General features: G+C 52.0%; 1 protein-coding gene across 4 annotated transcripts; it reads right to left on the reverse strand.

The window, feature by feature from the left end:
* Positions 1 to 220: 220 nt before the first annotated feature.
* Top1mt (DNA topoisomerase I mitochondrial) lies at positions 221 to 25685 on the reverse strand. Of its 4 annotated transcripts, none has more exons than XM_087556518.1 (14): positions 25238 to 25685; positions 20452 to 20564; positions 18461 to 18582; positions 14463 to 14585; positions 13690 to 13877; positions 12869 to 13013; positions 12078 to 12221; positions 11548 to 11733; positions 9854 to 9922; positions 9179 to 9293; positions 7507 to 7634; positions 6829 to 6923; positions 870 to 1016; positions 221 to 401 (listed from the first exon to the last, which is right to left on the reverse strand). In XM_087556518.1, the coding sequence occupies exons 3-14, from the start codon at positions 18524 to 18526 to the stop codon at positions 299 to 301; spliced, it is 1509 nt and encodes a 502-aa protein (XP_087412644.1). In that variant the 5' UTR covers positions 18527 to 18582; positions 20452 to 20564; positions 25238 to 25685; the 3' UTR covers positions 221 to 298.

A 25685-nucleotide genomic window follows, 5' to 3' on the forward strand; every position in this document is an offset into this window, starting at 1 on the left:
AACTGTGATAAGGTACCCCTGTAACCTTGTGGAGAGCTAAGGTATATGGTGATGGGTCCCATGGGCCTCCCACCTCCAGGTACCCTCTCTCTCTTCTGCTCTCTCCTTGAACAGAAGCCCCCACCCTGGGGGCTGGAAGCAGCTGGTGGGAGATTCAGTGATGCTTCGTGTGCTTCCAAGGTCAGTGTGGTGGGGGCCTTTGTTCTAGGACAACGACAAACGCCTTCCCCCAGCATTTTATTATAGAAAACCACAATATTGCTTCACAGTAAGAAAGTTCCAGTGGCAAAGAGGCTACTTAAAATTCAAAGTCTTCACCTGCCTGGTTGAAGGCCCAAGCAAACCTCTCTCTCTGGGTCTTGTTGTAGATCTTCTCTACGGGCACACCAAATCTCTTACACCTGTAGGTAACAACAGATGCTCTGACTCCTGCCCTAGAGGCCAAGGTGTGGAAAGAGGTGGTGGCCTCGCACGTCAGGGTGACCAAGATACCCTGTGCCATCCAGACCTGCTCTCCAGGCACCACGACCAAATGTATCCCCTCCCCAGGTTATCAAGACATCCCTGGTATGGCCTAGATAGCCACTGATACCCCCAATCCCCAGTGTGCAGACCACACACTTCTATGATTTAGTGCCCACAGGATACTGACAGTCCCAGCCACCCCAAAGCTCAGAGGACAGAGGTCTAAAGACCAGAGGACTCAGACTCAGGAATGAGTCATCAGGGACATCCAGTTAGGTGGTCCCTGTCACAAGAAGTGGTGTCTAGCACAGGGCCAGGTACAGGACGGGCACCTATGGGACTGTACTTGGGCCCCCTAGAGCCCTCGGGTCACACACAGGCACAGTGGCCTCAGGCCTACACACCATGCAATGCTGATCCGGGGGTCCAGGTAGTTGAGCTTGGCGGTGCCCAGGGCCACTTGCTTATTCTCCTCCTTGTCTGTGGCCTTCGTGCACAGTCGAGCCAGCTGCTCCTCCAGCTTCAGCAGCCGCTGCTGCTTCTGAAGGAAACTGTTGGAAGAGGGATGCCTATGCCTGATCTGAGAGCAGGCCCTGGTCGCCACTCCTCTGCCCCACCTTCACCTCCCTCCTGCCAATGGCCTCGTTAGCCTTCTCTAGGCGTAAAGGGAGAAGTCCAGAGGGCGTCAGTGCCAAGGCCAATCCACACCATACCCAGGGAGGCTGCTGGCTCCACAGATGGAGGGAGCGGCAGGCAAGGCTAGGAACAGGCGACAGGAACTAGACTCTGTGACTAGAGAAGATGTTCAGCCCTTGTTTCTGTCTTCTTAAAGAAATAAATGGGGCTGGAGAGCTGGCTCAGCAGCTAAAAGCACTGGCTGCTCTTCCAGACAACCTGAGTTCAATCTCTAGCACCCACATGGCAATTCAGAACTGTGTAACTCCAGTCCCAGGGGATTCCATGCTCTCCTTTGACCTCCTCGGCCACCAGGCACTCACATGGTGCACAGACATACAAGCAGGTAAAACATAGACATAAAATGATAAACAAATAAATAAATAAAGACTTATTAAAGAAAATAAAATTTTAAAAAAGGTCCCCCTTACACCCTTCTTTTTTTTTTAAGATTTATTTATTTATTATATAAGTACACTGTCGCTGTCTTCAGACACACCAGAAGAGAGCATCAGATCTCATTACAGATGGTTATAAGCCACCATGTGGTTGCTGGGATTTGAACTCAGGACCTCTGGAAGAGCAGTCAGTGCTCTTAACCACTGAGCCATCTCTCCAGCCCTACCTAGACAGATTTCTTATTTCGGAGCTGAGGACGGAACCCAGGGCCTTGCGCTTGCTAGGCAAGTGCTCTACCACTGAGCTAAATCCCCAACCCCCGCTTACACTTCTTACCAGCCCATGGCAACCTGCTAATGATCCTGCCTCTGATCCCAACCCTAGGAACCGGTGCATCAAACACAACTGTGGAAGAATGGACATGCGTAGGAATGTGCTACACAAGACTGGAACACTCTGCACTTGCAGCAGGAGCCATGGCAACCACCTGCTCAGTGACAGCCACTCTCCAGCAGCCACCAAGTCACTGTCAAGAGCACAAGCAGAAAGGCCAGGAGGCCAAGTGTAACCTGTGGGCCACCATATGCAGGGAAGGAGGCAGGAAGACTCATGCCCTGCAGAACATTTCTGGTGACACATGGGACATTTCGTGGCAGCTGTGCTGTGACAGCTGCACGCCTCACTGAATGCCCTCTGGTCGGACATCTGCAGCAAGCCACTGTGAAAAGACAGAGCTCTGCACCTCAGGAAGCTTGTCGCAAGGAGAAAACTTCAGCCCTTAAGAACCACAGTCATGTGATCAGGAGTGCTCAAGGACAGTCCAGAAGCACAAAGGAGTGGGGGGTGCCATGGATATCTGGACACAAAGTCTTATCACTGACTGTACCCCCAGAAGAACAGAACCCACTGACTCGAGAAGGACACACAGATAGATGTCAAGCAGAGTCCAAACTGATCACTAAAAACTTCTCCCAAAGCAAAGGCCTCATAAGGGCACCGCCGGAGCAGCCCACCAAACGCCTACAGAACCACCACCAGGCCTCCAAGAGAGGAGGGAAACATGCCCCCCCCCCATTTTATGAAGCCAGCACTACTTGGATCGAACCAGAACAAAGACATCCTTCTGGAAACAGAAGAGAAGCTGCAACGGAACAGAAGCCAGATTCCACCCACATGAGATAAAGAGCAGAGATCACAGCCGCGGGAATGGTGCCGTGCATGGGTCTAAATGGACAAACCCCACCATCATCTCAGAAAGAACACTGGCCAATCCCCAGCACCCATCACGGTCGCACGTGTGCACACACACAACTCTGCAAATCCCGAGAGAAGCTATGAAAGCACACAGTGGCCATCATGCTGATGACGGAAACTGAAAGCTTTGCCTCTCAGGGTGGATGCAAGACAGTGACCACTGCCGGCTGTTAACTCTGCTCTGCGAGGTCTAGCCAAGTCAGGGAAAGGAAGCATGAGGCCTCCATGCCAGACAGGAATAACTGAGCAACTCTGCGTGCATGGGCGGTGACTAACCACTGCACACACTCCGGCCAAAGCAACCACTCACAAGAGCAGGGAACGAGGCAAACCGACCCCCAGCTGCTTCTGTAAGTGAGGGTGGTCACTCAGGGTGGTGAAAGTCACCACAGCTAGGCGTGGCTAGCTACCCCCAGGACAGCCCATTGGACAGGCTATTCTCTGGGAGGTGCCTGGAATTAGTCTCTCCCGAGGGTTCCTGCTATTCTTGCTCCTTAGGCTCAGCTCATTGCACAGACAGACAGCACAGTTCATGCCGAGCCTGGCTTTCCTTCCTAAAGTCTGGGCCTTGGCTTGTAGTGGGGGCTCAGAAACTTTCCAGACACAGGTGTCTCGCATATGCGGTCCCTCGAGTGTCACCCATTTGTGGTGCCAAGAATAAAGGGAATGAATCAACAAGGAGCCCGAGTAGTCAGACATTTTTCTGCCCCTGTGAAATTTTCCCCTCGCTGATCCCACCTCCTTTGCTGCATGCTTAGCTCCAGCATAGGCTGCACCCTCGGCCATCAACCCAGATGTGCCCCTGGGAAAATGACAGTGGTGACTCTGAAACACGATGGAAGTCCTACAGAAAAAGAAAGGACAGAGCATGGTGGCCCACGCTCCTCTGTGCCCCTGGAGCCTGGGTTCCAAGCATGAACACAGGGGAAAGGGGGCTACAGACAAGAGGAGCACGGGCTGCTCTTCCAGAAGCTCAGACTCTTCCCAGAGCACGTGAGGCAGCTCACGATCAGTCCCAGAGGAGCTAATGCCCCCTCTGGTCTCCTTGGGCATTCTGTGCACAGACATACATACATGAAGCAAAACTTCCATACACATAAAAATAAATACATAACTAAAAAAAAGTGTCAAGATCACCTGGGTTGGGGGGACCGGGTATGATGGCACATACCTTTCACCCCAGCACTCAGAAGGCAGAGGCAATCAGATCTCTGTGAGTTCAAAGCTGGCCTGGACCGCATAGCAAGTTCCAGGTCAGCCAGGGCTATACAGTTAGACTTTGTCTCAATATTCCCCAGCCCCCAACAAAACAAAACAAGTAAAAGGAGGGGTGAAAGACCCTACGTCTAGGCACACGAGTGAAACTGGTGCACGGCTGAACACTTGGTCTTCACAGTCATGAATACAGAGGGCTCAGCACCATAAAAGGTGCACAGATGGGTGGCGGGGGGCGGTGTTAAAGGCCATAGCTGCTTCTGTAGCGGGTGAGAGCATTGGAGTCCTGAGTGGTAAGGTCTGAAAGCCTTCCTAAGTGGCCTGACCATGGTTTTGCCTCCCGGAAGCTTTGGGAGGAGACAGACCAGGGGAGGATCCACCCAGGGCTCTGAAGGAGAGCTGGGTTGCTAGTGAGCTCTGGGGCTGGGCCCCCTGGCAACCAAAGGCTGGGGACTCTGGACTGATAGCCCTTTTCTGAGCAGGTCAAGTCTGACTCTAACACGTTGCGGTGCAAAAGGCCACCTCTCTGGGATCCTGAATTCACAGATCTCCGGATTGGTCCTGGTCCTGACCTCAACCTGGCACTGCCTACCCTGGCAGCTCTACCAACTTTGGGTACCCTTCTGGAGTCCTAAGCTGAGATGCTATGCTGCCTGCCGGCTGGGAGCCTAACGCTAGCCACCATGGGAAATCGGGAGTGGCAGCCTGTGTCCGTTCCTGGCACATGGGTCCTATAACTGCTGCCTCAGCACAAGGCACACCAGATGGGACTCAGCCCTGGAGGACTCAATGCTGATGTCAGCCCCCTGCAGGAGCAGTTTGCAGCCTGTGACAAAGAGCCTGATTACATCCTGCCTTCCCCTGGGGAGGCAGTGTGGTTGTCAGACACGATTTGCTCCAAATGGGACTGGCCATGGAGTGATCAGGAGTAACTCCCTGGCAGGGCAGCCCTCTTACACTTGGTTTCACCCAGGACACAGCCTGCCTGGGAGTTTAAGGTCCCATCTGTGAAAATGTTCCTGTCCAGATGTGGCCTCTGGATGGGAAACTGAGTATCTGCGGGGATGTGTTCACTGAATGTAAATGTGAATCCAGTATGGGGGTGGGGGATAGCAGTGTGGGGGCGACAGCTGTGAAATGTGGAAGGGACAGCACCAAGTGACAACCTCAAGGTACCATGGCAGCCTCAGAGAGGGGCTCCCACAGATGCTGGCCTCCACCCAGGTGCTCTGCCCACTCCGCTCCGCTGTGGTCAATCTCAGTCATGAGCACAGTGCACACTGAGCCTGCGGCCTGTTATCACAGGACCCAAGGTGGACCGGGGAACTCCTAACAGAACTAGCCATGAGTAATCCAAATATGAGCTAAGAAGCCTATTTACACCTGCATGAAAACACGATCCTTCGCTTTTCCTCGAAAAAATAGAAATGTTCGCTGAGAGGTTAAGGAAGACTCAGTTTAAATTACATGGATTTTTCTTTTAAACATAGACTCTCATGTAACCCAGGACGGCCCTGAGTTTGCTATATAGCTGAAATGATCCAGACTCCTGCCACTCCTGCTCCTCTACCCCCAGGGCTAGGATTAGAGGTGCTTAGATTGTGTTGCGATTCGGTACTTCGAATCAAACAAGCCAGCAAGCCCAACACCACCCCTAAGTGCGTGGGTAGGGGTGTGGATTTCAAGTGTCACCATGTAGCCAAAACAATCTTTAAGAGAAAGACAGAGTTAGGAGCTCGATGGTACATGCCTGTAATCCCAGTCCTCGGGAGGCTAAGGCAGGACTATGAGTTCAAGACCAGCCTAGGCACACTATGAGACTTTGTCTCAAACAGAAAAAGAAAAAAGTTGGAGGTCTCATCCCCACACTCAGCCAGCAGGATGGACTGGGGCTGACACAGGACCCAGATCAACAGACCAAACCAAAACCCATAAATGAACCCCACACCTGCAAACAACCAATTTCCAACACGGGTGCCGACTGCATTTGGTAAGGACAGAAAGGGGTTTTTTTTTTAGCACACAGTGCCAGAGAGTCTGGTAGGCACAAGAGTGAGGCTGGACCCTCAGACCCCAGACAAAAGTGAATTCAAGATGAACCGAGAACTAGTGTGGAGCCAAAGAAAGTGTTAGGCACAACACAGACAGAAGTGACAGAAGAGAAACAAGACCCAGTGGGCTCACCGGGCCAGGCAGCCGCGCCCACAAGCCCAGCACAGCTGCAGAGAAGCCTGAGGAGACATGAGGCAGGCCGAGGCTGAGGCTGGGGGATGGGAGGGGATGCTGCAGGATACAGGATCTCTCTATGAAACAGCCCACATATCTCTCAGAACCGTGTATTTGTTTTCTTTTCTTGTTTGCTTGGTTTTGATCGTTTTCTGAGACAGGGTCCCTCTATGTAGCCTGGGCTGGCTTGGAACCTACTATATAGACTACACTGGATTTGAACTCATAGAGATCTGCCTGTTTCTGCCTCCCTGAATACTTAAAGGGTGTCACTGTGCCCAGCAGAACTGGGCGCTTTGAAAGGGTAAAATGTGTGCCGTGAAAATTAGTTCAACCAACGGCTCAAAACGAAACCCAGAAAGAGCCATAGGAGCCTGGGAGCACTGCATCAGAGGCCACGGCTGCGCCTCGCATGGCTGCGCCTCGCACGGCTGCGCCTCGCATGGCTCTGTCATCATATTACTTCAGTGTATGAATAGTGAAGCTCTCAAAGATCACAACATTAGCTAAGGAGAATCTTAAGGCCAAGGCTGACCACACCCAGACGGACCCAGGCTGGGCCCCAGGCGTTCAGGGCAGCAGCCCCACACATACCTTTTGGACTTGCTGTCCCCTCTCATTCTAAGGTCGGTCTCTGCCTTCTGCAGCTCCACCTGTGCCTCAGCCACCTGTGCCTTCTTTGTCTCAATCTGTGAAGAAACAAACGCTTGCATGGCTGTTTCCATCCCCGCCCAGACTTGTCCTGAGGACTTCTGTCCGAAGCTGTTGGCCCAACATTCTCTTTTTTTTTGGGGGGGGGGGGGTGGTTAGCAGACTCCAGAGCCTCACAAATGCTAGGTGAACTATTCCACCCGTGTCCTGGCCTTATATTCTGAAACAACTCAGGTGACAGAGCAGTCTGGAAGAAGGCCCCATGAAATCTCATGGGGCTGACCAGGAACAGTTTCGAGCCATTGGTTGAGCTAATTTTCACAGAGTGAGAACAAGAGACATCTAGGGCCCAATGGTGCCACCCGCACCAGCCACAAACTGATCCAGCATCCCCACTGCTCCTTCGTAAACTAGAACACTGGCTGTGTCCTAGCAGGGAAATGAGAGGCAGTCAAGCTGGTTCCTCCCATGGCTGCCCAGGACATAGCCCCGTGTGATTCTAAGTCCCCAGCCTCAGCCTCCTAGAGCACTATACCCAGTCTGCATCCCTGCCCTCCATGAAATGCCCCAGAAGAGAGGGCAGCAGCCAGTAGGTGTCACTCACCGCAGGTAACATCCCACCTTTTTCTGCAGTGTCTGCATGGACTCCTCGAAGGTCTTAGGAATTGCTCTCTGATGGTTACAGAGGACCGCCACAGCCCGGTTTGCCCGGTTGTAAGCTAAGACTTTGCAGGTTAGGCTGTCTTCAGCTGAGCAAAGACAATGACAGCTGTCACTCTGCTGCCACCTGCTCTGAGCCTCCCTTTCTCCCTCCCATTCTTTGGTGACACTGGCAATGGAGATCAGGGCCTGGACATGCTAGGCAAGTGTTGTCGCTGGGCCACAGCCTTGGCCGTAAAAGGATTCTTTCTGAGCATGTTATAAATGTCCCTCCTATGACACAAAATCCCAAGGAAGAAGTCAATGACCTAAGATGTCTCACAAGCCAGGGCCAACTGGGTTTAGCCATAGTAAATGGTGGCACTGAGTCCTCACCATCCTGTGGGAGGCTTGACTACGTCCTATTGGGGCAGAGTCAGGGGCCCCAGAGCCATCCTAGGCCCAGCCATTTCCTTCTGGGATAGGATAATCTGGAAGCCCCAGAGCCCAAGGAAAGGCAAGGCAGTGCTGACTGAGCTCATGAAGTCCAGGATCCTCACAAGAACCCATGATTAACAACCCTGAGGCCCCGTATACCACAGCTTTACGGAGCAAGGCTCTCACCAGCTCACCCTGAGAGACTGAGGCTCAGTTTCAGGTTCCAGAGTCACCCATCTGCATGGTCACTGCTCTCAGACTAGCTCCCACCTAAAGACTTCTAAGGCCAGTTAGCCATTCTTACAAGATTTACAAAACCACACCTGGAAACAGGACCCTGCGGTTCTTTTCTTTTTTTTTTTTTTTTTTTTTTTTTTTGTTCTTTTTTTCGGAGCTGGGGACCGAACCCAGGGCCTTGCGCTTCCTAGGCAAGCGCTCTACCACTGAGCTAAATCCCCAACCCCCTGCGGTTCTTTTCTTAAAGGCTGGGCCTGAAGGATAGTCTACTAGCTGCCCCAGCTTCTGCCTTCCTATGGTAAGTTCCTCTAAAAAGGGCTCCCTCCCTGCAGGCCTGCCCTGATGCATGAGACGTCTTCAGAGCCACACAGCTCACTGGCCCCAGGTCAGCCGTATTGGCTGTATGAATTAAGTAGGGGAAAAGCCCGAAATCAACACTTAATGACGAGTCTTCACCCTGCCCCGACCAGAATTCCTGAGCCCATGTGTCACAATGTCTCCTTGAGAAAACCCTACTTAGGCAGCAGTGTGGCATAAGTGGTGGGCACTGGCCTTCATGCCTTTCTGCGCTGGGAGAAGTGAAGGAGCAGACGTTGGGCAGGTTCTGCCACCGCTGAGCATCTGAAGACAGTGGAGGGAGACAAAGGTCCTTGCATGGAAGTAAAGGAGAGGGTTTGGGGGTACAAAGAGGTCATGAGTGGTGGGGTGCAGAGGTCTGTTAGGAACCTCCAAAGTAACTGAGGAAGAGAGGCAAGGCCCTACCTAGAGGAGGAAGGGTAAAGACAGACTGCAGACCAGGGACAGCAGCTAGAAGGGGTGGAGCAGGAAACAGGGCACCTCCCAGCTGGGGGCCTGTGAGGTCACTCCCACTCTGGGATTGACCTTAAGCATTCTTCTACCAATAGGCAGCTGTGTCCAGTCTTACCTCAGCTCATGCCTAGGGCAAGCCAAGGTGCACCAGGGTCAAAGACCTACTCACCACGGGTCAGCACCCGCAGCTGCTCCTGCAGAGTGATGGAGGCATTGTAGGTCCGGAACACCTTGGCTGTCAGCCCCTCCATCAAGTCCTGCAAGTGCTTGTTCAGGCTGGAAGTCTGGGTACAGAGAGGAGAAAGGAGTCATGGAGACGCCAGTTTCACAGGGTAGCCTTGGCTTCTGGGGGAGAGGGTAAGGAAGGCTGCTTTAGCTGCTGGGTCAGAACAGAGAACACACTGGGGACCAAGACAAGCTAGACTTGAATCCCTACTCCTTTCCAGGACCCCTAGCACCCATGAGTGGTAGTCTGAATAGAAATGGACTGTAAAGGCCTTTAGCCAGTGGTGCGATTAGGAGGTGTGGCCTTGGTGGAGGAAGTGAGTCACTAGAGGGTGGGCTTTGAGGTCTGGAAGCTTGAGTCTAGGTTCAGTGGTTCACTGTTTACTTCCCGCTGGCCGTGAACCCAGATACAGAACATTCTGTTCCTTCTCCAGCACCATGTCTGCCTGCACGCTGCCATACTTCCTACCAGGACGATAATGAACTAAACAAACCTCTAAACTATAAGCCAGACACAGTTAAGTGTCGTCCTTTATAAGAGTAGCTGCGGTCATTGTGTCTCTTCACAGCATAGAAGCTCTAAGACACCATCACAGCTTTGAAAGTAGACCATGCTTACAGTCAGTGCATCGAAGAGGTCGTCCCTAGGGTCCTTGTCTTCCATGAAGTGCTGAAGGTTCTGGAACACCTGAAGAGGAGACGAGCATAACTCACAGCCACACTGAGACTCCTGGAAGGATGTCTCACGAGGACAGGAAAGACCACATCGTGCACATCAATAGGGACAGAGGGGTGCATACACCAAGTCCTGGAAAGAGGTGATACCAGGTCTACCCACTGGAACCTCATGCCTCCCAACACTGTCCTGCACGTGGTCACTCACTGCTAACATCCACTCGTGTGGTTAAAGCTGGAGCTGGCCATCTGTGCCTCTACAGAGCCACTCAGTGACCTTAGCAGGCAGCTGACCCCTAGCTCCCTCTTCTACCAGCAGCACTGACTTCTACCCAGATGACCCAGGGGGCTGTACTTGTGATCAAATCAGACGCACCTAGCATCACAGAGCCTCAGGAGACCAATCTCTCTCCTCTGCTCACTTTCAGGAGAAGCCTGGAAGTTCTTCCTGGTCAGGCCAACTTCCAGAGGTGGCCCAGACTGCACTGGCCTCTCCTTGGTTTTAGCTTGCCCATCCTGCCAAGGTGGGATCAAGTCCCCTTTGGAACCTTATAATGTGACCTTCTGTAGAAACAGGGCAGCCACAGGTGGAGCTGTCAGGATGGGGTCACACAGAGCACAGAGGCCCATCAGGATGGCACTGTGTAAGACGATGGGGCGGGGGCAGCTGTGTTCAGCAGAGGCAGAGCATAACCAGCAGCTGCATCAAGTCTCGTGGGGCAGAAGCCAGGCCAGCAGGGAAGAGGCAAAGCCAAGTCAGGCACACAACAGTGGAAGCAGGGACAGGCAAGAAACAGATTCTTCCCATGCTCCCAAAGAATCAGCACCCAAACCTTGGACTTCATATCTCCTAATCCAAACATTTATAATAGGTGTGTGTTTGTGTGTGAGTGTGTGTGAGTGAGTGTGTGTGTGTGAGAGTGTGTGAGTATGTGCAAGTGTGTGTGTGAGTGTGTCTGTGTGTGTGAGTGTGTGTGAGTGTGTGTGTCTGTGTGTGTGAGTGAGTGTGTGTGTGAGTGTGTGTGTATGTGAGTGTGTATATGTATGTGTGTGAGTGTGTGTGTGAGAGTGTGTGTATGTGTGTGTGAGTGTGCGTATGCGTGTGTGAGTGTGTGTGTGAGAGTGTGTGTGAGTGTGTGTGAGTATGTGCGAGTGTGTGTGTCTGTGTGTGTGAGTGTGTGTGAGTGTGTGTGTATGTGAGTGTGTGTATGTGTGTGAGTGTGTGTGAGAGAGTGTGTGTATGCGTGTGTGAGTGTGTGTGTGAGAGAGTGTGTGTGTGGTGTGTTTGTGTGTGTGTGAGTGAATGTGTGTGATTGTGTGTGTGAGTGAGTGTGTGTGAGTGTGTGTGTGAGTGTGTATGTGTGTGTGAGTGTGCGTATGCGTGTGAGTGTGTGTGTGAGTGTGTGTGTCTGTGTGTGTCTGTGTGTGTGAGTGTGTGTGTGTGAGTGTGTGAGAGTGTGTGTGTGTATGTGAGTGTGTGTATGTGTGTGAGTGTGTGTGTGAGAGAGTGTGCGTATGCGTGTGTGAGTGTGTATGTGTGAGTGTGTGTGTGTGAGTGTGAGTGTGTGAGTGAGAGAGAGTGTGAGTGTGTGTGTGTGTGTGTGTGTGTGTGTGTGTGCGGTCACTGAGGGAACTCACAAGCTTCTCCACCGTCACGTGATTCTTATAACGGATGGAATCCTTCCCCAAGAAGTCCAGCTCTACCACATGCTCCTGGCCATCTGCGGGCGTGTGCAGTCGGACGTGCTCCACTCGGAGCGAACAGCAGCCCACGGTGTCGGCCGTCTCACCCTCTTCCTTCTCATTTCCTGTTCGCAGTGCCAGCTAGACCAGGATAGACACAGGTCAAGGCTGGGGTCTGTGGCAGTGGAACACACTCACAGCACTCATGTATACAGTGACACACACACAGGAATGACCTCTCTCCCTACACACACACATACACACACACACACACACACACAGGAATGAACTCTCTCCCTACACACATGCACATGCACGTGCACGTGAGCGCGCGTGCACACACACACATATACATGCACACGTGTGCACACACACACACAATCAGACAAAGCACACATACACCTATTTGATAGGGGCTCCAGCCCCAGGGAGAAGCCACCATTGTCCTGGCTGCCCACCCTCGAGGTCTCCATACCATGATATACCTTATCAATAAAATAAAGGGCTACAGCCAGCTGCCTTTTCTTCATTTCTGGTGACTTCCAGTCAGCCTGATACTGAGCACGGATCTTGTCCACAACCCCCTTCAAACGTCGTGCTACCTCATACTTCTGCCAATCCATCTCTCCCTAAGCAAAGACAATACATGTTCCTATTGAGTATGGAGCAGGTGACTGGACATGTCCCCACCTCAGGCATCCCCAGGAAGGTTTAACTGGAGAGGGTCAGGGCAGCAGAGCCTGGCCTCAGAGAAAATGTGAAGTGACTGTCTTAGTCAGGGTCTACTGCTGCGACACCATGACTGAGGCAACTCTTACAAGAACAGCGTTTAATTGGGGCTGGCTTGTAGATTCAGAGGTTCAGTTCATTATCATCAAAGTGGGAACATGGCAGCATCCAGGCAGACATGGTGCAGGAGGAGCTGAGAGTTCTACATCTTCATCTGAAGGCTGCTAGAAGACTGGCTTCCAGGCAGCTAGGATGAGGGTCTTAAAGCCCACATCCAGCGACACACCTACTCCAACAGGGCCACACCTCCTGATAGTGCCACTCCCTGGGCCAAGCATATACAAACCATCACATGACTACGAGCCCCACTCAGATTCATATTAGACTGCAGCCACTGGGCCCAGTTGCTCTCAGCTTTGACGGCTCTAAAAGCTGAACTGAAGGGCTGAGGAGTCTCCCACACCTGCCACTCTGGAATAGCACAGAGGGGAGGGCCTGACCCATGTGCTCTGGGGCTCATGGCTTCCCAGGAAGGCCATGCTCTCACCTTCGGCTTGGAGCTGGGGTTCAGTATGATGTACTTGAAGGAGTTCTGGATGTTCTCCACCCAGGCAGCCAGCCACATGACTGTGTTATCCGAGCGGACCTCTTTCCACTGATGACCAGCCGGGGGCTCTGGGATCTTGGAATCTCTGCGGTAATACAGGGGTAGCTATAATTTCGAGTCTCTGGCCCTCAAATATAAGCGACTCTGGGTAACTTCCCTTCGTGTGGCCTGCGGTCACACTACTGTGCAGATATGGCCTCGGAGTTGGCTCTAAGCTCCCTAGACCAAGACAGCCAACGTGCACACTCACAGCACTGACAGAACTGATGCATAGAGAGTGGCCCATACACGGGCATGGACAGAGTGGCCACTCAGCACACTCTATGCAGAGAGCTCTGAAGCCTCAACTACACACCAGGTGGCTACTGCACAGATGTCACCCAGGGTCACTGAAGCTGGGAGGTTACACATGACAGACAATGGGTAACTGCAACACAGCACCAGCAGCATACAGCAAGCCCGCATGCAACATGCCAGCCATTTGGAAAGCCAAATGCTAAAATGTAGGGGACCCTCCTGGTAGGGGAACCTCAGCCCAGCTGAGAAGGCAAGAGGTTTTACTGATGGAGACACCAGCCCAGCTGACCCAGAGCTGTGACAAGACCCAGGACACAGACCTAATGTCTTCGGTCACCCACCCAGTGAAGGGTCCCACCCCAAAAGAGCTAAGGACAAAAGTCACTTCATTAGGCAGCCTGGGCTAGACCCAGCCAGAGTCCAATGCTTACCCAGGAGAGCCTAGCAGGCTGACCCCCACATACCTGCTACAGTTAATGACCACATCCTCTGGCATGACCCTCCTCTTCAACATCCCCATCTTGGGATGGTCGCCTCGGCCGCGGAACAAGCCGGGTGGTTCCGTCTTGAAATTGCCTATTTTCTCTCTGTGGCCATCTAAAATACAGTAGCCAAACTCCTGCTGAAGCTTCTCTGCCTCTTCTTTTAGTTTCTGAGTCAAAACAATATGTGGGCATTAGGAGAGAAGAAGCTAAAATGAACCCAGTCCCTGCACTGACCGGAGGTCCCTTCTGCTGCTACTGCTGCTGCTGCTGAAGGCCTCAAGCCCCTGGCTTTCCAGCAGGTGTGGAGGGCATAAGCACAGAGCTCTCCAGTTCAGCAGAAGGAGGAGTAGCCTTCAAGGTAGGAGGAAATGAGGCAGGTTCTGGACTCGCCTCAACCCCCCTGCAAAGATAGCCAAGAACTAGTCAACTGAAGAACTATGTGGCAGGCTCTCATTAAATAGAGGGGAGACATAGAAAGAGGCACAGTAGGGCCAGCTCACCCCCCACATTCCTGCCCTTGGGTCCTCTGACACCCCTGACCTTTCAAATGGAGTGACACTTTCAAACGTGCCTCCGGGAAAATGGGATTATATCCCAGACTCACTTAAAGGGGGTATTACTTGAAATTCCTCAGCACCTATTATGACAGCACGCAGAACCTGGTCCACCTCAGGGAGGAAGGCTCTGTGATGGGCTCCCACAGAGCGTGCACCTACCAGCTACCTCCAAGTTTCCCAGAACCCGCTGCCAACCTGCTTCTGCTCCCTGGGAAGGGTCCTGCGGGCCTCAGCTCTTTCCATGAAGTGCCTATGGATCTCCGAGAAGTCGCACTTGTCCAGGTGTGTGATGAGCTTCCTCTCCTCAGCTGTCATTTCCTGTGCCAAAACCAGCAACACATGCTCAGTGCTCCTCATGGCATAGGGAGACCACGCTTGGGGCCACTGCATAGGAGCACTGTAACATACCAAACACGGGATTCACCCTCAACACCCAACACTGTACTGGAGGCCCAGGTGTACAGTGGAACCCTGGGAATAAGTCACATGGCCTCAGCTGGAAACAGCCCTCTCCTGGCCACATGGTAAAGCATGAATAGGTGACAAGGTAGACCAGGGATGAACAGGGACAGCTTAGAGGAGAGCATGTGTAGTCTCAGCTTCTGGCTTGTGGCCTTGACTCACACCTTGAGCCTTACTCTGTCAGAAAACAACCGAATGAATCCCCAAGTGAGCCCCTAAATCCATATCCTTCCTCAAGGCCTCCCATGCCCCAGCCATCAGTGGCCAAAGAGTCTGCTGACAGAACGGCCCGCCCCAGACCGGCTCCCAGTAACAGAACCACACCAGCTCCAGTCTTCAGCCAACAGTAATGGACTCTACTAGAATGAACCCAGAGAGTGGTGCTGAGAGACAGCCAAGGATACCTCTTCCTAAATATAATTTAACATTTCAGTAATGAAAGAGGTTAAGTCTCTGACCCACTAGCTCCACTTGGAGAGCCCGTCCTATGCCCTATGCAAATTATCCACGTTGGTGCAATGACAATTGCACTCTAGGGACAATCAAAGAAGAAAGCAATAAAACATTGGATAAACGACAGCAGATTCACTCCACGGGATATTAAAACTTAAATTAAAGGCCTATAAATACTTCTCCAACAGGACACCTGAGGTTGCATCATTTTTCACTCCTGGAAGCTGGAGGTCAGCATTTCACTTGATCTGGCAGAAGGCCCGATCTCTGCTCTCACGGAGGGAGCAGACAGCCAGGTAACAGCCTGGCTAATCCCCTCCCACAAACACGGGACTCTCACAGGGCAGGAGCCCCACCTGACAGGCAGGGCCCACCACGGCCTGAACACCTCCAGGAGGCCCCACCTGGTTTATGAAGATTTATCTTTATCTTGAACTGGGGGTTAGGAGGTAGGTATGTGCATGTAATTCCTGCAGAATTCAGAAATCTAGCTGTAAGCAACCTGAACGTGGGTGCTAGGATCTTAACTCAGGGAAAGCTAGACCCTGAGCCATCTCTCCATCCCCCCAGTACCACCTCTAACCACTGATTCGAAAGTCGTTCCATCCCAGGGAAGAGTTTTTGAGAGAATGGTTGAAATCACAGCAGAACACAATTTGATGATTCCATTGCAATATTAAAAAAAACATACAGTAAGATGCTAAGTGAGAGAAACACATTGTTAGCATGCTGGTCGTGAGTGTGCAAAATCAAAGTGTGAAGAGACACGGATGCAGACACAGAAAGGGGGTGGGTGGGTAGGGGAATCTTGGCAGCTGGTTTTCTCCCTCCGATTCCTCACCACAGAAGCCACAGCCCTGCATCAGGTCCCAGCTCCCAGCCATCTGCAATGGGCGTGAGGACACAGTGAGGTCCAGCACAGGGACAACCCACCTCTTTTCTGCAAAGCAGAGCTCAGAGGAGAGCATCGAGAGACAGGACCCAGCCTGCACAGGCACAGCTATGATCTGTCAGCCATCCTCTGGTCGCCTGGATTGGGCCCTTCCCTGCCCGCTTGGAGACACTGAGAGCAGAACGGCCCACCTTTGCCCACTGTACTAATAACTAAGGAACGCCAGATGGGAAGGGAGCACGCACTGGAGGGCTAGCTCCACCGTGTCCCTGGATGCTTTTCAAGGCAGCAGGTGGTGAGACTCACAGTGAGAGACAGGATCAAGGACAGAGTCTTGCATCCGTCCCCACCCCTGGTGCTGGCCAGCCAGGGATCCAGGCCTGAGAACGTCAACTCAGCCTTAGCTTAAACCACAACCTGTAGGTCACCCTCAATGCTACACCTAAATGCATACACACGCTAAACGTAAAAACCAACAACAGTGAATATCCTAGGAAACACAAAGGAGAAATAGCTTTGTGACCTTTGGTGAGGCAAAGATTTCTCCGACATAACAGCAACAACACCATTCATTATGAAGAGTAAGCACCAGCTTTCCCGTCAAAACCCCCAAGAACACTAACAAAAATAAAAATGGAGGCTGGTGAGATGGCTCAGTGGTCAAGAGCACTGGTTGTACCTGCAGAGGACCCAAGTTTAATTCCCGGCACCTACACGATGACTCACAAACCATCTGTCACTCCGGTTCCAGGGAATCCTCAGGCACCGGGCATGGACATGGCACAAGCACTCGCGCACGTGCACACAACTGCACGCATGTACGCATATATGCACACCGGCAGGCAAAACACACATATGCAAAATACACACACAAATAAAAATAAACAGATCTTTAAAAAAATGAATCTAGAAGCCAAAATTTTGGCAAGTCATATTTCTGATTAAAACTGTAGTAGGGAGAAAGCTGTGACAGCTCGTGCCTATAGTCTTAGCTCTTGGGAAGCGGTGGAGGGCGGACTCTCATGGTCAGTCTCAGCTACATAACAAATAAACAGGACTAAAGAGCTAAGAGCTGGACCTGAGTCCCCAGCACCCATGGCAGGTGGCTCACAAATGCCTGTACCTCCAGCCTCGGCGTGACCAAAGCCCTCCTCTGGCCTCTTCAGACAGCAGACGCACACGTGGTGCACGGACATACATGCAAGCCAACCATCATATGTGATAATGTCTTTTTCTGAAAATCCCTCTTGCTTTCGAAGGTTTGAACCAAGTTAAGAACGTGCCCTGAAATCATTTAAGACATGTATGGACTCGGGGCTGGAGTGGTGGCTCAGTGGGTAAGAGCACTGGCTTCTCCTCTAGAGGATCTGGGTTCAAGTCCCAGCATCCACACAGCAGCCTACAACTGTCTCCATCTCCAGTTCCAGGGGACCTGCTAGGCAGGCGTGTGGTGCACACACCTGTGCATGAAGGCAAAATACCCACACACATTTTAAAACACATCTATGTACTTAGCCTGATGTCTTACCGTGTGCTCAGTCTGTTTGTTTAACCTGCCTTTAAAAGAATACCTTACCATGGATTTCTCAAACTTTAGCTTCTACAATCCAACGTATCGCTTTAACCTTAAGCTAAACATTCTGACATGCCTTGGCCTAGAATGATGTGTTTTGTTTGTAACTGCTCAATAAATACAGAACAAAGCACTCTGTTAAGGGACAGGCACAGGCACAGCAGACAGATCACATACCTCGAACTCCAGACAGGCAGAAGACATAGGGAAAGAAGTGGAGAACTCAAATTTGGGCTTGTTCTTGGTCAACCCACACAACGAGAAGTCTCTTTTATGCACTCACATACCAAAGAGACAAGACAGGTGGTGGTGCACGCCTTTAATTCCAGCACTCAGGAGGCAGAGGCAGGTGGGTCCCTGAGTTCAAGGCCAGCCTGGTCTACAAAGGGAGTTCTAGGACAGACAGGGCTACACAGAGAAACCCTGTCTTGGAAAAAAAAAAAGAGAGAAAGAAAAATCCAAATGACCAACAGTATAGGAAAAGATGCTGAATGCTGTGGGCCACTGGCGAGATGCTGCGGGCAGAGGCTCGGAGTTGCTAGAGAGCAAGATCTGGGCATCAAAGCAGGCTCACACAAACCATGTTTGTAAAAACAAAGGAAGAGAGAAACCTCACACAATACTCTCACCTCCATACTGTGTGCTTATACTCATAGGGCAGAAAACAGCCCCTAGACTGCTCCAGCCTTCCACTCTGAGACCTGGAGACTCTAATTGGAGCCCCCAGGGCACAGACTGCCATCTTGGATCCAGCCATGCTGGGCAAACACTGACCACTGAAAGGGCTGCTGCTGGGGCCGCTGAGAAACACACCTTCTGCCAGTCGCTGAAGAAGTTCCTCCGGAAGACTTCCTTGGTCGTACACTCGAGATGCAGCATTTTCCCATAGAAAGTAGCAACCTCCTCCGCTGCCAAGCTCAGCCTCACTGGCTTGCCTGTAGATAGCACACACTTTGAGGGAGGGACAGCCACAGGCCCCATCCAGGTGACACAACCTCCCACTTCAGTACACAGGACACTCTGTGCACACCCCAAGTTAAAAATGACCAGCCCCTGGATGAGGTAATGGCCACACAACCCCAGGAACGCCACTCTGGGTTTGTAGCAGCCCCAGCCATTCACTACTTTGCTACGGAGTTTGTATATGTGGAAAAGCAACACACACAGTTCATTGTTACACACCGCACACTGGGGTTAGGAGCACTACACACACCATGGCCTGCCTGTGGAAGTCAGATTTATGGAGTGCATTCTCTCCTTCCTTCTTTATGTGAGTCCCAGGGATCAGACGTGGTCACCAGGCTGAGGTGATAAGTGTCTTTCCTCACTGAACCATCTTGATGGTCCAAAAAACAAACCCCACATTAAAAAAAAAAAACATTTTTATTTTATTGCAGTTCTGGGGATGAGCCCAAGGCCTCGTGCAGCTATACCCTTGGCCCTAACATGTGCAATTCGAAAACACGAATTTCCACATAGAAAAGTACAGGGACAAAATAAAAGTCGACGTGCCACGGTGGGGGAAATGTGGACCCTATAGGTTAACCCCCTCCATGCTCAGTGATTTCATGTAAAGGTCACTGTGGCAGACAGTGCACGGGAGCCTAGACAGAACACCAGGTGCCTGCCAAAGCTGTTCCTGAGGGAAGTCTCTCAACGGAATGTCTGAGGAGTTTCAGGACAAGAATTTCAGAACTCGGGTGGGTAACGGGCTTGCCAGATGACAACCTGATCCTTCTGTTCTGGAACCCACATAGAATACATGGAAAAAAAGAAAACTGATTCCACAAAGATGTCCTCTGACCTCCACAGTGCACCATGGCACATGCGCCAGAGGCCGCATCATAGGTGTGTGTGGTGGGCATCTATGTACACAATAAGGCAAAGACAAGTAAGTTTGAGGCCAGCCTGGTCTACGCAATGAGTTCTGGGACAGCCAGGGCTACACAGAGAAACCCTGTCTCAAAAAATAAAAATTTAAAATTTAAAATGTAAAAAAAAGAGAAAGAAACAAACAAACAAACCAGGCCAGGTAGGGTAGCTCACACCTTTAACCCCAGCACTCGGGAGACAGAGGCAGGTGCATATCTATGAGTTCAAGGTCGGTGTGGACTGTATCAAGGGTTTCAGGCCAGTCAGGGCTACAGAGTGAGACCTCGTCTCAAAATGCCAAAAACGACGAACAAACAAACTGGCCCAGGACATAAACCTCACACACTGTACCTCCACCACCTCCCACCAGGAGTGGACAGGGGAGAGCCTGGGAGGCCAAAGCAGCTCACACAAACTTGGGCAAGTCTGGGTATAATCTGTGGCCCTGAAGCACAAATCCATGTCTCTCCTTCCTTGTAGCAGCTTGGTCAATGTGTGTAGATGTGTACACACCACACACACACACACACACACACACACACACCATACACACACATATACACGCTCACACACACACACGCACACATGCACATGCACACACACACATGCACACACACACACCGCACACACACATACACACACACATGATTCGGGTGTGCACACACACACATGCATATGCACACACACACATGCACACACACACATGCGGGTGTGCACACACACACACACACAGTTTCTGGGGGACTCCAGGGTTGACCCCTGCTATCAGCCAGTCTGCCAGGGACTTCTGAGCCCTAGGCAGGTAAGAGGACTTTGTACCCTATGCTGGGAAGATCAGCGATCTTCTCCACATACGGACTATGTAGAGAAAATCAGCCCAAAGCACGCAGGCAGCCCGATCGCAGGAGCACACCCCGCCCCCTCATCCTCACCATCATAGAAGAAACGTACTCCATCAGGAAGGGGCTCATAGGCTGGGGCGAAGCACGGACCCTTGTGCTCCAGTTGCTTCCACTTCACACTGCTCTTGCTCGTCTCTCCCCACCTGAAAAGACAGGAGAGCACCTACATGGAGCACGGCACTCACCACACCAGGCCACAGGCCCTCGAGTCTTCTGCTTGTGGGTTTCACCCTTGGCCTATGCTTTACCTAGGATGAAGGCAATGCCTGAAAAGGTGGGGGAGGGGGGGCAAAAGCTGCCATACTCCAGTGTGTTATCTGCCAGGGTACAGCCTCAGGGGTCCCAGATGAGTAGAAAGGGGGTGGTGCCCTTTTCTGAGGCTCAAGGAATCCCCAGCTTCATCCCTCTGAAATCTCTTCGCAGGTGTAGCCATCACACCTGGCAGCTAAGAGTGTGGATAGCATAGGTAGTCCTGCCTGTGAGGAACAGGGGGATGAGCAGCCAGAAAGATGGCAGTTATGACTAATGCACAGGAAAGCAGAGAGGCAGGGCACCTCAGGTGCTTCTGAAGAAGGGACTCCATTGGGTGTGGCATAACTCTCATGGCGCCAACACGGCAGGCCCTAGCTGGCTCCCTGCGAGGTCCCTGCAGTTTGTCTTCCAATCCTGCCAACACAGGGCACCCTTTCCCAGGCTAGCCCCACTCTGTACCCTGTAGGACACAGCCCAGCATGGGGCCACAACCTAACTGTACTGTCCTGTTCATCTGAGCCTGCCCCAGGCCAGCACTGCACCAGGTCCTGGGACACAGGCACTGAGGTAAGCTGGGTGCTGAGATGCTGGACAGGACAGGGCATGGGAGGAAGCAGTAAGGACTCGGGTATCAGAGCGGACACATGAGCAATCCCAGCAGAGCATCGGCCAGGAGGGAATGAGGCAGACTGAGATATGAATATTCCTAAAGCTTGGGTGGGTTTCCCAGGCAGCCATTGTGTTGGTCTTGGTTAGCTCAACTGTGTACCCAACCAGGGGCAAGAAGCCTGCTAGTTTGAGGAAGACAAGGATCAGGAAAGTGAAGAGCGTTTTGTTTTTGTTGTCGAGGCTGTATAGCCAAAACTAACCTCAAACTTGTATCACTCTTGCCTCAGCCTCCTAAGTGCTGGGATTATAAGTATATACTATCACATCTGCTTTGAAAATTTTTTCTTTTTTTTTTTAAAGATTTATTTATTATATATAAGTACACTGTAACTGTCTTCAAATGCACCAGAAGAGGGTATCAGATCTCATTACAAATGGTTGTGAGACACCATGTGGTTGCTGGGAATTGAACTCGGGACCTCTGGAAGAACAATCAGTGCTCTAACCACTGAGCCATCTCTCCAGCCTGACATTTTTTTTTAAGGGCCTTTCCCGCTGTTCCTGCAAAGAAGGGATCAGGTGCAATGAAGCTACAGCGACGGAAAGTGAGCATAGGTGAGGAGGTCAGGGGACAAGGGACCAGGTCCTGAGCCAGAAAGCAATTCCAGGTATGCCCTGAGAAAGTAAGGAGTGGGCTGGGCTTCATAAGCACAGCAACTCTGGCAAAGTAGCTTGTGGGGTGAGGGGTGTCCCATGAACCATGCAGGAGGGAAAGAGAGAAAGGTGGTGGTCAAAGGTTCCCCAGGGATAGGGGTTCAAATCCCATTCCACTTATTATATGGGTCGAGGTGGGGAACAGTTCAGTGGCAGGATGCGGAAGTGTTTCATGACATGTCTCAGGCAACTTTCCTCCAGCATTCAGTCCAGCCCGATGTCATAAAACGTGGACAAGCACCTCAGAACCTACACCGAGTGTCAAGCTCATCACCCAAACTGCTAGGCGGATCCTAAGGCCATCCCTATTTCACAGACAAGGACACTGAGATTGAGGCTGTTTATAGTGACATTCCTTTGTCCCACTGGAGAAGAGTGTCAGGCAAGTTACCCTGATGTCCTGCTGTGCATCTGCTATCAAAAGCAGGTCAGCAGGCCAGCTCTAAAGGCTGACCTGGAAGGTCTGTCTTCACTGTGAACCCACCCACCACTCTCGCGATCATACTAGGATACCCCCTCCCCAAGCGCTGTTACCAATAATCCCACAACCGAGAGCTCTGGCTGAGTGCTTCCGGGAACCTCAGTATACGGGGGGCGGGGGGGGGGTAGAAAAGCCAGAATCTCACACAGAATCCCAGCCTGGACAGCCATCCCAACCCCTAGGAAATCCAGCCTGGTAGGCTGGTGACCTGGGGTAGGTACTGAAAGCTAAGACCACGTGACAAAGAGTGTAGGAATCATGGAGTGGGCCTGAGACCAACCAGAGAATGTGGGAACCACACCCTAAGGGGAACCTCCTCCAAACCGAACACCGCAGCCTGGAGGCCCAGGCCCAATCCCATGGGTGACCGAATTTCCCAACGTGTCTGGTGTGACCCGGCGCAGGAGCAGGATTCGGCAGGTCACTGAGCCCTATCTCGCCTGAGTTCCGGCCCACCCGCCTTACCCGGCTCTGCTCGCCTTCGAGCCCCGGGACACTTGGCGGCTGGGGACGCGGCGGGGGACATGCTGGAAACGCCGGCACAGAGCTCTGAGCCATAGCAGCAGCATGCGTGTGCGTCGTGCGTGGGCTCAGCCCGCTTTCTGAAGCCACTCCCTTCTGGCAGAGCCCCGCCCCACTCTTCCCAGAGTCCCGCCCAGCCCTGCCCGCCTTGGGACCGCTTCCCCAGCCTAGGCCAAATAGTGCTACTCTCCCAGCGCTTCTACCTGCCCCGCAGCCTGAAGAAGTCATGAGTAGACCCACATAGTTAGAGGCCCCATCTACCCACCTAAGTGGCAAAACTTCAAGTGTCCGCACCTCCATGGGAACGTAGTTGCAGGCACCAGCTGCCCTGCCCAAAGCAACTAACCCTGGGCGACTGACCAACAGCACTGGAAGTCCTGTAAAGACTGCTGTTGCCTAGGCCCGCCGCCAAGAAACCAGCGTCATAAACCATAGGCTCCCCCTTTCAACAATCTCAAGACATTTGTACCAACAACAAAAACTCCTAATCAGTGGCCTGCTGCTCCCCAAACCAGCCGCAGGCAGCGTTCGTATTTCTATTAAAACCGCACACAGGCCTAAAAGAATGTGATGAACAGGAAAGGTAAGAATGAGGCGGAGACCGGCAGGAAAGAGCTAGCCTACCCTGTAGGTCCCGCCCACAGCTACCAACTCACTGGATTCCTACTGACATCTAGCGGCCCAAGGCAGGAACAGAGGCGGGGAGAGGCTAATGGGCCCCCTGCTGGACACAGCCAGCACTACAAAAAGTTTGCTAAGTATGACCAACAGACCAGCAAGACTCTGGGAAGTGTTTCAGGCATTCCAGGTCTGTAGCTGCCTTCCCTGGACCCTTGTCCCCTTGAAGACCAGGGTTGTCTCAGTTGGGGAGCATCCTTCATTGTGCAGGAGCCACAGTTCAGGATAAGTGGGGACATTTGACTTCAATACAAACTCAATGCAACCACTGTGAGGAACATACAAGCCTTTTCACATCACTCTCCTCAACTTGATGGGTTACGATGGCTCGTGTCTGTCTGTGGGAGGTCACCATCTGCTGTTTACTAGACAAGTTTAATTCTCTGAATCTAAGCCTCCTCCAGCACCTTCTCATAAAGTCTGATCAGGGAGAGGCAGACAGATACATGCTTGGAGACTTAACCACCTCTCTCCCTGGCAACCCTGAAACCCACAGCACAAAACTCCACTGCAACAGCTGGAGAGATGGCTCAGCCAGTAAGCACTTGCTGCACCAGCATGAGAGCCTGAGTTTGAACCCTAGCAACCATGTTGAAAAGTAAGATGGGGGCTGGAGGGTTCAGTGGTTGGGAGCACTGACTGCTCTTCCAGAGGTCCTGAGTTCAAATTCCACCAACCACATGGTGGCTCACCACTATCTTTAATGAGATCTGATGCCCTCTTCTGGTGTTTCTGAAGAAAGTTAGAGTGTACTTATATAGAATAAATAAATGGATAAATCTTTTTTTTTTTTAAGAAAAAGAAAAAAAAAGAGCAAGATGGGGTGACACACACTTGTAACTCCAGACAGGTAGATCCCTGGGTCTTGATGGCCAGTCAGCCTAGCCAATTAGAGAGTTCCAGTAGGTTGATTGACACCTGAGGTTGTCGTCTGGTCTTCATTTGCACATACACGCACGCGCACACACACACACACACACACACACCACACACACACACACACACACACACACGCTCTAATAGATACATGAGCACTCCTCCACCACACACACACATTATGTGCACGTGAATGCATACACATAGCTTCACTTCAAGCGAGGCTCTTCTGAATTTCCACTCAGACCTCTCCAACCATCCATGGAACAGAAAACTGCCCCCACCACTGTCTCGAAGTTGGCCATCTGCTCTTACTGCTTCCTCGACATCCACATCCCCCTCCCATGTTGCTTTTTCTCTGCTTCCCTTCAAAGCTCCCCAGCATCTCCTGGCTTGTGTATTCTGGCCAATCTCTTTGCCACTCTTCCCCTGCATTGCCTGTCTTACTGTAATCTCTTTAAGACTCTTAGCTGCACCTGTGCCATGGTTCCGTAAGCCGTGTGTTGGGCAGCCCCCAACAAGCTCACTCTCACAGCACATGTGTGCTGGGCAGGCTGTACATTCCCCTCCAGGGTTTGCTTTTCCAGTTCCCCCTCCTGTGGTCTTCCCCCACCACACCACCACCGTCCCTTTCTTCTCTCTCAACACTGACTCCAGTCTCCCAGCTCTGTGTTCCCACCTGACCTGCCATTTTCTTCTCTCCTGGCCTCTTCAGGTCACCCACATCAGGCACCTCCTCCCCAGTGGTTCCTGCTCCTCTCCAGACCCAGCCTTCCTGGCTCCTGGGTCTGGCCTAGAGGCACTGCTGTTCTTGAAGCCGGTGACTGACTGTTCCTGATGCGGCATCTTCTGAACTCCTTTATTCTCTTCCTCTTCAGATTTCTTCTCTTTATTTTTCTTCCTGTCCTTCTGGAGTTTCCACACAGCTCCCACCTCGGCTGTTGTCCCCAGGAGAGCACACAGCTGTTGTCTCTTTCATGCCCTGCTCTTGGGGTCTTGAGGTATGGCCTAACAGAGACCCCTCCCCATGTCCATTGAAGACCACCTTCACCTTGTCTGGTGTTTCCTGGGAACCTGGGGACTTAAGGGAAATAAACAGCGAGTGAACCACACCCTTAGGCAGCACCGGACT

This window comes from Rattus norvegicus, chromosome 7 (assembly GCF_021556685.1).
Source record: "Rattus norvegicus strain SHRSP/BbbUtx chromosome 7, alternate assembly SHRSP_T2T, whole genome shotgun sequence".
NCBI classification, from domain to species: Eukaryota; Metazoa; Chordata; class Mammalia; order Rodentia; family Muridae; genus Rattus; species Rattus norvegicus.

Excerpts from the sequence above, each read along its gene's own strand:
- Top1mt (XM_087556517.1), bottom strand. The coding sequence starts at position 23,299 with ATGGAGGTGCGGACACTTGAAGTTTTGCCACTTAG. Across the intron at positions 18,583-20,451 it reads AGTACGTTTCTTCTATGATG|GCAAGCCAGTGAGGCTGAGC; the intron begins GTGAGGATGAGG and ends TGCTATCTACAG. Across the intron at positions 402-869 it reads CCCCGGATCAGCATTGCATG|GTGTAAGAGATTTGGTGTGC; the intron begins GTGTGTAGGCCT and ends TGTTACCTACAG.